The sequence below is a fragment of the Mus caroli genome, chromosome X (genome assembly GCF_900094665.2).
Source record: "Mus caroli chromosome X, CAROLI_EIJ_v1.1, whole genome shotgun sequence".
NCBI classification, from domain to species: Eukaryota; Metazoa; Chordata; class Mammalia; order Rodentia; family Muridae; genus Mus; species Mus caroli.
Window position 1 is genome coordinate 154,641,640 of NC_034589.1, and position 13,829 is coordinate 154,655,468.

Genomic DNA, 13,829 nt, shown 5'->3' on the forward strand with positions numbered 1-13,829 from the left:
TTTTTTTTTTTTCTAAATATCAGATGACCACATGATATCACAAAAAGGACTCAAGAAGGATCCTGTGTATCAGAAGTTAGCACCTGGCAAAGCAAACTGTGCAATCCTTCCAACAGAAACTTTGTGACAGCATGTAATAATTTGGCAACCCAACTTAAAATATGTCCTTGGTTCACACATCTGACTGTGGCACTCTTCTAAAAGTAAGAAGTTACTTCTTACAATGTAGGTGCTTACAATAACTACTTCTGAAAGAGAGAAAATTATTTTGGCAAAATATTTTGCATTTATTGGGTGTTACAAAAAAACCTAACAACAACAACAACAACAAAGCAATCTGGCCTAAAAGAGGAAGGCCCAGCCCAGCCAAGGCAATGGAGTACTGCCAGCCACAGGCTTCCTGCCTGGCACTTAGAAATGCTATCAGGGAATGAAAGAAGCCTCTCATCACAGGAACTAACCGGGGAAGAGACAGAGCCACGATTGTACTCAAGCCTTCATTTTAAAAAGTTGTACGAACAAAGGAGGAAACCTTCCCACATTCAGGTATTAAAATGGATTTTCCCACCCTATGCCGTTACCATGGAGACTGGGGAACAGGCTATATGTGTTTAGTGCTCACATTCTGCACTTTTATCTGATGATTGGCCACAGGGAGGAAATTTTGGATTGGGCATATTCTATGAAACAGACATTTGCAAAACTGCAAAGGGGTCCATTAACCATCAGGATGCAGCCAAAGTATATTTTTCCTTTTCTCTCGCTCTCTCTCTCTTTCTCTCTCTCTCTCTTTCGAGACAGGGTTTCTCTGTGTAGCCCTGGCTGTCCTGGAAGGAACTCACTTTGTAGACCAGACTGGCCTCAACCTCAGAAATCCGCCTGCCTCTGCCTCCTGAGTGCTGGGATTAAAGGCGTGTACCACCACTGCCTGGCTTATTTTTTTTCTATACTTCAATTTGACCATTGTTAATGGTCACTTATCTGGCGTTCCTGCATCCATCCTTATTTCTCTCATCACTCAACAAAGCAGCTACAATGGTCTTCCTAAAAGGCACTCAAAGCCCATGACTACAAATCACCTAAGTTCAATAATGTTTTTTAAACACAAATCACCCTAGACCCCCAAAGCCTCCAAGTCCTTATTGTGATCATGACCTGCAATGGACCTTAGGAACTCTGTGGAGTCCTTTACATCATGTCTCATTCACATCAGCTGTTCCTTATTAGCAGGCACCTTCCCGGAATCTTGGAGTCCTCAGAATTGCTCTTTGCTCCTATAAGGGCCATTTTAAATTAGAATCTGCCCCATAAGCAATTGTTAAAAACAAAAACAAAAAACCAAACCAAACCAAAACAAAACTCCTTTGGCTGGGCAGTGATGGCACACAGCTTTAATCCTAGCCCTTGGAAGGCAGAGCCAGAGAGATCTCTGAGTTTGAGGCTAGCCTGCCTGGTTTACAGAGTGAGTTCCAGGAAACCAGGGCTATATAGAGAAACCCTGCAACAACAACAACAACAACAACAACAACAACAACAGAAAGAAAGAAAGAAAGAAAGAAAGAAAGAAAGAAAGAAAGAAAGAAAGAAGACAGAGAGAAGGAAAGGGAGAGGGAGAGGAGAAACGATTCTCTCTCTTTTAGGGAATAAAAGAAAGAGTGAGGGGGAACTCTTCTTTCTCTTTTTAGAGGATAAGACACAGTGTAAAATCATTGTCTATATTTAGAAAATGTAACTGTCTCACTGACCAAAAGAATGAAACCTACATCACCATTTCCCTCTCTTGTTACAAAACTAACTGACAGAGCTTATGGGAAATAAGGAAGATCTCATACAATTAAAAAATAATGGAGAATAAGAGATTTTTCCATTTCAAATACTTTTATTTTTGGTAAATGTAGCTTACAAAATCTCAATATAAAAAAGCAATACATAGTTACATAGAAAATCCAAACATCAAACTGATTTAAACAAACAAATGAAACAAGGTTTTTATATGCTGTGTGTGCTGCTCTTGCACAACCACTGTCTAGGTTTTAAGATCATTCCAAGTCACATGAAACCACATTTTGTGAAACTTTTGAGTTTTTGATGACTCTGTAAGTCACTCTTTAAAGGACTAACACATTGCATCATGGTGAACAACCCTGGAGTGCCATATGGAGAAAATATAACAAAATATAATTCAGACTTGACAGCTTCAAGTTGATTTCTTCAAAAAATCTAAAACAGAAATGTTTGCTAGTTTTATGCAACCATTGGGGAACTGTCATATGGAGGTAAAAATATAAAGAAAAGCCTATAGATCCCAATGAAGGAATACTGGGGAGTTAGGGGATAATAACTAGTGAAAATATGAGTTTATATGGAACTAAGAAAAAACCTCTTTGATATGATAAAATCAATGGATGGTGGCTTACACTGCCAATCATAGCACTCTGGAGGTTAAGGCCAGCCAGTGTGAGTTTGAACCCAGCTTAGGCTACAGTGAAGCTAGTCTTATAAAAATAGAAACTCTTCACATATTGTTGTCAAACAACAAAAGAGAAAATGTATATCTAATCACCTGATTAACTGTAAAAGGAGCACATATATGCAAGGTTTTGTGTTATGTATAAAATTGTTTTACATGGTTAAAAAAAAAAAGTCAAAACCCAGAAAGACAATCATTTTATTACTTTTAAGGAAAAAAATTAGTCATGGTCACATAAAAAGGCTTGTGAATAAGCATACAAATCTGTAAACACTGTTTACAAAGAACTAGGAGAAGTGATTTTCTCTTTAGTTAGTATGTAAGTAAATGTTGAGGTTGAAGGAGTGACTTCCTCTAACAACTAGTGCCATTTTCACATGAGCAGAATTTGAATTTCAAACCCAACACACATGCCTCTGAAGGTATAGAGATTCCTAACATTAAGGAACTATATATCATACTTTTTGCAGTGCTCAAAAAAAAAAAATACACAGGGCATTCAACTAAGGAAGCAGGCTTGGAGCCAAATTCTAACCTATACTGCAACTTTTCACCAGTCAAAAGAAAATGAGAAAATTAAGGACAAAAGAATAAAACTCCAGTCACATAAGCTTAGAGGTTCCAAACACTATTTGCTTAGCACCTATTTCCAAGAGTATACTTCTTACAAAGTCAAAATTAAGTCATCCTCAGACTGAGTATTTTTGATTTTGGCAGTGTTTCTCTATCTAACCCAGGCTGCCCTCAACTATGGGATTCTGCCTTAGCATTCCCAATGCTAGGATTACAGGCTTGAAACATGATTCCCTTTTAACAGGTTTGAGACAGGAACTTTGCAAGTCAAACTGGCCTGAACTCACATAAATCCCCTGCCTCATTCTCCCTAGTATTTGGACTACAGGCATGTGCCCTCACACCTGCTTGAGAAGTAAGCTGGAAAACCTGGGATCAGTGTGAAGCAGACTACATACAGCTGTGTAAGCTGGGCAAGTGGGCTGCTTTCCTCATCTGTAAACTCTCCAGAATAACATTAATTTCTTCAGAACTCTGGAAAGGCTCAAATGAGAGACTATTTACAGGCAGTTCCTAACTCTAACTACAACTTAACATGAACCAACAAATGACCAGAGCAGTGATGGTCCAGGCCATAGGTTCATACTGAATTGTACTAGACTTGGCCCTTGGCACCAGTACATTTCAATGTTCTCCAGAAAATTCTAATATATAGTCATTCCTGAGAACTTCAGGCCTAATGCTATGTATGTCAGTGATTCTCAAAATACCCCAGAGGATAACCTGGGCACTCTGTTAAAATGCACATCAGGACTTAAGGAGCATCCGGCAAGAGTCTTCATCTCTAATATGCTCTCAGGCAGTGTGGAGCTACAGTGCCACTCTGAGTAAAGCACTAAGTGGCCACAAAGTAGTGTGATAGCTTTCTATGGCCTACACTCTGGCAAATAACTCTCTTTCCTTAGTCTTAGGGCTATAGTAAGAACAGTATATAAAACCAGGCGTACCTGTAATGCAAGCACTCATGAGACTGGGCCACCTTTGGCTATATAATGACATCTTTCATGAACCAAAATCCCAAAGGCAAAAATAAGATTAAGATTTTGTTAAAAACAAACAAACAAACAAAACAACAACAACAACAACAACAAAAAAAAAAAACGAGCACAAGCCGGGCAGTAGTGGCGCACACCTTTAATCCCAGCACTTGGGAGGCAGAAGCAGGTGGATTTCTGACTTCGAGGCCAGCCTGGTCTCCAGGACAGCCAGGGCTACAAAGAGAAACCCTGTCTCGAAGGAAAAAAAGAAAAAAGAAAAGAAAAGAAAAGAAAACTAAAAAAAAAAAAAAAAAACAAGCACAAAAGGTTAGGTTATACATATAAAACATATGCCCTTGAAAGGATTATTTACAAATCACAAGCACACCCAGTTGTTATGGTACCACTGCTCCCCACATTCATTACAAATGACATAGGTCATTTGTTCATCTGGGTTTGAATTCTGCACCCAACTTGGAAGGAAAAGTGTTCCTCTAGCAATCACAGTGACCTTGCAGTTGTATTTATCACAGCGCCTACACTTAATTTTATTTGTCCATGTGCCATCAACTGATTGGGGAAGGCAGTGTTCCTGAATGCTGGATTCTGTGTAGGAAGCTCTCAGTTGCTTGAGTTCCTGGCTTGCCATGTCCAAGACAGTCATTTCAGCAAACTCCCTTGCAGACATGGTTCCAGAGAGGAGGTTTTGTTGTAAATGAAAATTTCTGGGGTTTTTCAAATTGGCAACTTTGCTTCGAATACTAGTTTTATATTTTTTGATATTGTTTGAATGAAGGGTAAAAATGTGCTCTTCAATTTCTCTTGCTAAGTTCTGCCATATGTGAACTTCTGTGTGATCTGTGCAAGAACTAGCTAATGCTGTGGAAAGAAGTTCTACGCACTTAGTTCTCACAGACACTAAAGTACCTTGAAACACACCTGAGCTCTTGCGAGTGCATTCAGAGTCATCACCCTTCAAATATTCTTCATTAATTTCCATTTGAGCAGTGCTACTTTCAGACCCAATTGCTGCAGCAGGTTTTGCAGCATCTTGGGGTAACAGCCTAGAGAGAGAACTGCAGAGACCCATTATCTCACTATGGCTAGAGCCTGAGGTTTCATCCTGGCTTACATCCTGAGAAACTGCTACACTTTCTTCTTTATTAACATTTGTATGGAGTACTTTAGGGCTTTGCCTTGGTTTGAAGTGTGCACTCTTATAGAAACCTCTCCACTTGGCCAGCAGACACTTGGCCTTCTTCTTTAAAGCCACTGATGGGCAGTTTTTGAGGACTCTGTAAACAGCTCTGACTACATCTGTCTCCTGCAGATGCTCCTTAGACACATAAATCATTTCTAGCTCAGTAAGCTGTTTACCAATATCCTCAAAATACCTTTTAGACACCAGTTGCTCAATCAAGGAAGCCCTGGCAATGATTTGGTTCTTGTCAGACATTTTCACAGCTGCAAAGCAAAAGAGAAAAAGGTGGTTCAATGTTTTAAGCTGGCCTTTACTACTTGCAGCTCCTGGATAGTAAACTACAACTTCTGTCAGTTGTCCATGTGATGTTTTCTTAAGGAGTAATATAAACAGGTGTGGCAAATTAGATACTGCAGTGACATGAACTACTCAACTTTCAATATTTTGATTCTCAATAACAGAAGGAAAATGGCTCTGCAAAGTTTAAGCAGAATATTCAGAGACTTTCTACAATATCCACTATAACTTTCCCACAATAATACAAATCAGTATTTTTCTAGATTAAGATTCTTCAGGAACCTAGCATGGTGGTGTATATCTGCAATCCCAGTACTTTGTGGGTGAAGACAGAAAGAACAGGAGTTTAACACCATCTTTAGATATAGAGAAAAGCTGAGGCGAGTCTGGAATGCATGAGACCTTGACTCATCTTGGTTGGAATGTGATGATCATCTTGGGTATAAAATCATGCTCACATAAGCAGCCATAAGACAATGCTAAGCAAACACTGGGCTATTTTCTCCTCATAATCAGCTATGAGACTAAGATACTTAATACCTTTATAATATTTGTAGTGGTGCTTTTTTTAAATATAAAAAAGGAAACAAAAGAGGGATGCTAATGTCTGAATCAATGTAAAGAAATAGGCATTTCAGGTTGGGAAGCAGGTCTAATGAACCCTGAAATTCAACAGGACTCAATGTGCTGACATTTGACTGTTGGAAAAACAAGGTCACATCCGGATGCTCCACTTATTCTTTATTTGGAAATACTGCTAGATTTACTGAAAAGTTGTGGAAAACAATAACCAGTAATCCCTTTTTGCAAATTCATGTGCCACATACCACATATATATATTTTTTAAAATTCTCCTATTGTAGGGTCTGTTTTGTAATTTTATGTGTATGGATAAGTTTTGCCTGCCTATATGCACTGCATGTATGTATGTGCACCACATACATGCCTCGTACCTGTGGAAGCCAGAAGAAAGTATCAGATCTCCCTGGAACTGGAGCTATAACATGGGTTTTCCTTGCAGATAGAGGTTGGCTATATTAACTCGTGTGTGTGTGTGTGTGTGTGTGTGTGTGTTTCTCCTGCTTAAAGTCCTTCAGACAGTTCTCTCCACCCACGGGAATGGAGCCTGTGAGTGGATTCCATAAACAGCACCTCATGCTGGCTCTCTGCCTTGACCACTCTCAACCACAGACAAGCATAGCTCCATTTCACAGCTGTGCCTTTGCTCCAACAGCTCCCTAAACCTGGCTTCCTGCTATCACCACAGGTGGTTCTTATCATGGCTGTGTAGTAGAATCATCCAGGGACGTCAACAAAAACTAAATCAAGCAATGCCAGAGCCTCATCCCAGATAGAGTGAACTGGAGCCTTTGAGGGTAGGACTTGGACATTGGTTCAGTTCTCCAGCCAACTGTGATTTAAGTCACACCCAGAAACTGACCCCTCCACCCACCTGACCAATAGGTTGCCATTAGTACCAAAAAGAGCGCCAGTCCTGCTGATGGACTAGATACACAGAACCTCTCTACCTTCAGACTTTGTTACATAAGTCCTATTACATAAGAAACTATTAGAAATACTTTTGTATACAATTCAAATGAAAACCTCTACAACTGTGATTGTAATGCAGTAAATGTTGTGATATAAACAATTCGAGATAGTCTGTAATATTTCTCTCTTAACAGTGGGAGGCAATGAATGTTTGCTGAGCAAGTGATGGTGCTATTTCTCCTCAGGTTACCTCAAGTTGCACAGTAAGCCTGGGATATGAATTTCATAAAGCAACTGAGAAACTCTGGGAAAAACATCAAGTAACTACAGTGTTTTCATGTTTACCGTATGTGATGGTTTGTATATCCTTGGGCCAGGGAGTGGCACCATTTGGAGGTGTGGCCTTGTTAAAATAGGTGTGACCTGGTTGGAGTAGGTATGTCAGTGTGGATGTTGGCTTAATACTCTCACCCTAGGTCAGCCTTCCACTAGCAGCCTTTGGACGAAGACAGAACTCTCAGCTCTACCTGCACCATGCCTGCCTGGACACTGCCATGCTCCATCATGCCTTGATGATAATGGACTGAACCTCTGAACCTGTAAGCCAGCCCCAATTAAATGTTGTTTTTTATAAGACTTGCCTCGGTCATGGTGTCTGTTCACAGCAGTAAAACCCTAAGATACCTTATTTAAAAACATCTTTGTCTATATTTCTCACAAAATAATAATAATACTTATTTTGTTCCCTGGCACATACCTGACAAGCACCTTAGGAGATACTCTCTTCTGTTACGCAATGTCCAAGATGCTTTCTCTTTTTTTAGTTTGTGAGGTTCTTGTCACTCTACAGCAACTTGCTTGTACTCACTGTATCCTGGAAAGTCCTGGAAAACAAAATCCACCTCAATTCTAGTTCTTTTTTTAGTCATTCAGAACTCTTCTACCATAAAAATAGAACAATGATAGCGAGAAGAGGGTGGGGGAGAGAGTAACGGAATACATGTGACATGAAAGCAGAAGGGGGCATTACCTGGAGCAAGGAAAGGAATCCCTCAGAGGGGAAGGAAACACAGAGATGACAGTGGGTACGGGAGATAAATGAGAATAAAGCATAATGCTATCTACAAACAAAGCCTATGATGCTGAGCTGAGTAGGGATGACCCATGGTGAACCAGTGCCTCACACCTGTAATCCCAGCACTTGGGAGGCAGAGGCAGGTGGATCTCTGTGAATTTGAGGCCAGCCTGGTCTACAGATCGAGTTCCAGCACAGCCAGGGCTACAGAGTTCTAGAAACCTTGTCTCAAACCCCCCCCAAAAAAAAAAACAAAACCCCTTAGTATTTATTCTGTATGCTAACAAAAATTTTAAAAATCCTAGATCACAAAACCCCAAGGTGTCCATTGTGGGCTAATCTAGTAGGTCTGAGCAGTCTTTTGGATATGGATGTTCAAGAAACTATAGTTCCAGCCAGGCAGTGGTGGCACACACCTTTAATCCCAGCACTGGGGAGGCAGAGGCAGGTGGATTTCTGAATTCGAGGACAGCCTGGTCTACAAAGTGAGTTCCAGGACAGCCAGGGCTACACAGAGAAACCCTGTCTCACAAAAAAAAAAAAAAAAGAAAGAAAGGAAGAAAAGAAACGAAAAGGAAAGTATAGTTCCCAGAAATGAGGGAATACTAGACAAGTTGGTGAAGTTTACTGATCATCCTGTGCCTCTACTTCTTCATCTTCAAAATTCGTGACTCTCATGAAAGGAGTTACAGAGACAAAGTTTGGAGCTAAGACGAAAGGATGGACTATCCAGAAACTACCCCACCTGGGGATCCATCCCATAATCAGCCACCAAACCCAGACACTATTGCGTATGCCAGCAAGATTTTGCTGACAGGACCCTGATATAGCTGTCTCCTGAGAGGCTATTCCAGTGCCTGGCAAATACAGAAGTGGATGCTCACAGTCATCTATAAGATGGAACACAGGGCCCCCAATGGAGAAGCTAGAGAAAGCATCCAAGGAGCTGAAGGGGTCTGCAACCCTATAGGTGGAACAACAATATGAACAAACCAATATCCCCAGAGCTCATATCTCTAGCTGTATATGTAGCAGAAGATGGCCTAGTCAGCCATCATTGGGAAGAGAGGCCCCTTGGTATTGCAAACTTTATATGCCCCAGTACAAGGGAATGCCAGGGCCAAGAAGCAAGAGTGGGTAGGTAGGGGAGCAGGGCGAAGGGAGGGTATAGGGAACTTTCGGGATAGCATTTGAAATGTATATAAAGAAAATATCTAATAAAAAATAAAAACAAAACAAAACAAAACAAAATGGGTGACTCTGCCATCCTGGATTAATATGTGAATCAAGAGATAGTTTTAATGAATCACTCAGTCTTTATAAGTGACTGACAATTATGTGAATTTATAATACAAATTTTTTAAAAATTGCCAGGGGCTGGCAAAATGGCTCAGTGGGTAAAGGTTCTTGCCATCAAAGCCTGACACCATGAGATCAATCCCTAGAAGGTAATAGAGTAAGAGAACTGACAAGTTGTCCTCTGACTTCGACATGCACATTCACGCACCACAAATATATTAACTGTAAATTAAAAATGAATAAATTTTGCTAAGTATACTGACACATATATCCTAGCACTCAGGAGGCTAAGGCAGGAGGTTTGTCAAGTCCAGACAACATGGGCTTTATAGTGAGACTTTGTCGAAAAAAAAAAAATTAAAAAAGATTTAATATCTACCATACCAGCTATTTTTCCAGGATAGGAGGCCAGCAAATACTTTCTGTAAAAGGACAGATAGGTAATACTTTACACTTCTGGTGCAGGGACTACTTAACTCTATTACTTTTGCAGCAGAACAAACAGATAGCAAATACTGAATGGGGCTGGAGTGATGGTTAAGCAGCTGTGTACTGCTATCGTAGAGGAGCCAGGTTCAGTTTCCAGCACCTACATTGTGGGGCACTGGGCTATGCACAGACAGCCTGGTTTCCAGTTGAGGCTAGATGTTGAACCCTGGGACCCAGTGGTGGTAATCCCCACCTACATGGGATGGAAGGCGTTCCCTCATATCTCCTGGACCCTGGCTCCTGTTGAAGTTACTTCCCCATCAGCCCCCACAGGAGAAGCATGGCTAGTAGTCATGTAGACAATGTCCCAAGCTTCTGACCTTCAGGCTAAACTCCTCCCAGTTACCTAGCAACAGTAAAGATTACAGCAAACCATAAGAGGAGCTGTTTGGCCCCACCTCGCTCTCTTGCTCTTACTCCCCTTACTCTTCTCTCCTCTCTTTCTCCCTCTTATTCTCTAGCCTTTCTTCTCTCTCTCTACCTTCTCTCTTTCTCCCTGCCTTTCTATAATAAAGCTCTAAAACCATAGACTGTCTCTGTTTATCAAGGCCCCCTACACTTATTCTCATCTGCGTGGGAACCTCTCTTCCTTCAGCCCTTGCTCCCATAACCCCGGGGCTACAGGGTGTTGTCCTGGGGAACCCTGGTTTCGGGGGCTGCCCCTTGTCCCCCCCCCCCCGTCAAGTGGGGTCAGTGGCATAAATGCCCACCCGGGCTGAGTGGAAAGCTTCTGGCAGCCTTACCGCGTCTGCCTGCCCAGAGCATAGGAGGATCTCCGGCCAGGCTCGGGCTATCCTCCCTCCCCTCTCCTTCCCCTACACCCCCTTTAGTTCCCACCCTATACTGGGTAGCTCACAAGTGCTTATAACCCAGCTTTAGGAAAACCTGATGCCTTTGGCCTCCCGTAGGACTGGCACTCACATGCATATACCCACACATCTATATACAATAAAACCTAATAAGGCAGGCTGGAACTGGGAAGATGGCTCAGGTGGTAAACTGCTTGCTGTGCAATGAGGACCTGAGTCTTGATCCCCAGTATCTACATAAAAAGCCAGGCTTATGGTGCACACCTGTAATTCCAGCAACAGGAAGGGAGAGACAGGTCAGTCTTTGGAGTTCACTGGCCAGGCAGTCTAGCTGAACTGGTGAGCTTCAGGTTCAGTGACAGACCCTGTCTCAAAAAAAGGGGGGAGGACAGTAATTAAGGAAGACATCTAAGTTGATTAGCACAAATTATTTTTTAAAGTGTGTGTGTGTGTGTGTGTTGAGGGTGGGGTTCTGAAGATGAGGCTCAGTTCGTGGAGCACTTACCTAGCATGCACAGGGCACTGAGTTTGCACCCCCCCTCACTCCTACCCCCCTCTACGCACACCTCATAAAGCCAGTGTGGTCAGAAAGAGGCCAGCCAGGGCTACAAGAGACCGTATTTCAAAAGAGAAAGTGGGCAGTCTGTGTTTGGCCACAGGGTACTGTTTGAAAGCACCCTTTGTAGAGCAATGCTATCTCACATAAAGAGTTCAAGCCACAAAGATATTTTTAAAATGTGTGATAGTATGTTAAAATTTGATGGAATTAATTCTAATTTTACTTAGCCAAAATATTTTTCCTTTAAAATGCAGTGGTAGGGTTCATACCCAGGGGCCTTGGGCAGATAGATTAAAGTATGTGCTCTACTACTGAGCTACACCTAAGCTGCGCCCCAATACTGTCCTTTCAAAATCTGATAAAAAGGTATTTTAATTCCTTTTTGTGTTAATTCTCAAAAACAGAAGTCCGCTGTGCTAACACACTCCAGTCCAGACCAGACACATTTCATGGCAGTTGTAGTTCACCAGTGTGTGTGTACAATGTGTGTGCACATACAAAACCTTTTACCGGGACAGCAAGAGTCGGCCCTACAATGTGTTGCCTGAATGCACGCAGATGCCTGGGAATACGCAATTATAGGCAGGGCATACACACATCTGCACTAAAATCATCCAAACGTGAAGAAAAAGGACAGGAAAGTTTACTGTGAAATTTTCCAGAGGCTTAGGGAACAGACCAGCAGTCTTTAAATCTCTCTCAACATCCAGGAGGGGAAAAAAAGAGAAAATTTCTAGCTTCAGGCTAAACTTATCGGTCGAGCTTCAAGGCCCTGGCTCAGAATGGAATGGACGGGCCATGGGGGGTTGGGGGGGTAGGACACGAGACGCTGGCGGGGCATTGTTTTTAGGCAGCCACGTTAGGATCCCGGGGGAAGGGACAGGGAGAGGAACCGGCCCGCCCAGAGAGATTCCGGTGGGTGGGGTTGACTACTAAACAAAGCCTGCAGAAATCCACCCCGGGGGACGGCCTTGAGGCTGTACACCCATGGCGGCGCGCCTTCCGGCCCGCTCCAATGACAGCACCTAAAGGGAGAAGGGAATTCAACCTTCGAGCAGCCTGGGCACGGGGAGCGCCAGAGCGCCCCTGCGAGCCGGGATTGCCTTCCACCGGACCCGGGAGTTAGCCCTTCCGCGGGGGCCGAGCTAACGGAAATGGCGGAACGCCGCCATCCGAGATGCTCGGTCACTGCCCTAGCAGCCGCAGCACCGCCCGCCCAGAAGCGCAGACGCCGCCCTCCAGTGGGCGGTGCCGCCGCCTCCCGGAGGGAACTTCCGTTTCTTGGGGCCGGACGACAGAGCCTGCACCAGTCCTAAGGTTCCGGCGAGCCGACGTGGGCGTGGGATTGGACGCTAAGGTGCTTTGGACATGGCGCTTGCGCAGAGCGGCCGCGGGGCTCGCAGAGTGGTCCCTTGAGAGAGGAGCTAAGGCCCGAAGTGAAACTAACCCGGCTGGTTGCTGCGTTTCAGTGGCAACGTTTGTTGATGCGCTTACTCTTTTTAGTTTCCGTCAAACCAGTAAAACAGATGGGACAAAAATAAAAACAGGCTGGCTGCGGTGATGGACCCCAGTAGGCAAAGGCTGAAGACTAAAGAACGGAGACAGGAGGATCCTGAGTTCGAGGACAGCCTAGGGCAAAACTTTAAACAGGCTGGACCCGATACTCGCCTTCCTAAATAAATAAAAATAAACAAATGTAAAACCCTCCATAAGAACAATCAAATAAAATATAAATGGCTAACAGTGATGGTCTGTAATAATAAATGGTTGGTTTTTTTTAAAAAAATCAATATAAAAATGGCTAAACCTGGTGGCATATAATACTAGCGCTCCAGAGGCAGAGATGGGAGAAGCTCCCTAAGTTTCTGACCAGCTAGGGTTACATAGTAAGACTCTCAACTAACCAGGCAGCAAAAAGGCAAGCCATAATTACTGCCATGCTTAACAGTAATTAGTCCAACAAGCATATAACATGCATCACAAGAATGAAAGGAAGTAGTAACCATTCAGTAATTAGTTACAAGAAACCTGAATGTATGTGTGAACATGGTCTGCCTTCAAGGATTAAAACCACAGTGATAATTGAACTAGAAAATGTGGCAGTCTCCTTTGACCTCCAATGCCAAAACAATTCAGGAAAAGATTTAAGGAAGCAACCCCTCCAGTGTTGTGTACTGGATCTGATCACAGCAGGGATACAGCAGGGTGATATGGTCATGAATGTAAGAGATTTTACCTCAGCAGAGGGAGGGCAAGGAACTCACACTGATCAGGATAAGGGATGCCTGATTATTTTTATGTTTTGAACGGTTAGTATTAGGGTATGATTACAAAGCAATCTTGGTTTGGGTTTGGTTTGGTTTAAATACAAGATTCTCACACTGTAGTCTAGCCTGGTCTACAACTGAAGAAGTATAGCAAAATTTGAGGCTTTTGGGCTCAGGCTTGGGAGTGTAGCCTTTGTGGCTTAGTGCTCCAGGTGCTGGTCATAAAACAGATAGCGACATTCCTCCACCCACCTGCTTCCTGGGTTCAATTCAAAGAAAGNCACCCTGACCATTACTGGAACCTGCAATGCAAATGTGCTAT

General features: G+C 42.8%; 1 protein-coding gene across 2 annotated transcripts; it reads right to left on the minus strand.

Moving 5' to 3' along the window:
- Nucleotides 1–4,337: 4,337 nt before the first annotated feature.
- Tceanc (transcription elongation factor A N-terminal and central domain containing) lies at nucleotides 4,338–12,442 on the minus strand. Of its 2 annotated transcripts, XM_021154141.2 has the most exons (5): nucleotides 12,289–12,442; nucleotides 10,946–11,046; nucleotides 9,768–9,805; nucleotides 7,767–7,893; nucleotides 4,338–5,484 (listed from the first exon to the last, which is right to left on the minus strand). In XM_021154141.2, the coding sequence occupies exon 5, from the start codon at nucleotides 5,474–5,476 to the stop codon at nucleotides 4,397–4,399; it is 1,080 nt and encodes a 359-aa protein (XP_021009800.1). In that variant the 5' UTR covers nucleotides 5,477–5,484; nucleotides 7,767–7,893; nucleotides 9,768–9,805; nucleotides 10,946–11,046; nucleotides 12,289–12,442; the 3' UTR covers nucleotides 4,338–4,396. The 2 variants fall into 2 exon arrangements, with proteins under 2 accessions (XP_021009800.1, XP_029329252.1); XM_029473392.1 differs by lacking the exon at nucleotides 9,768–9,805.
- Nucleotides 12,443–13,829: the final 1,387 nt, after the last annotated feature.

Bases quoted from the DNA above. Each gene is read 5' to 3' on its own strand.
- Tceanc (XM_029473392.1), bottom strand. From the start codon at position 5,476: ATGTCTGACAAGAACCAAATCATTGCCAGGGCTTCCTTGATTGAGCAA.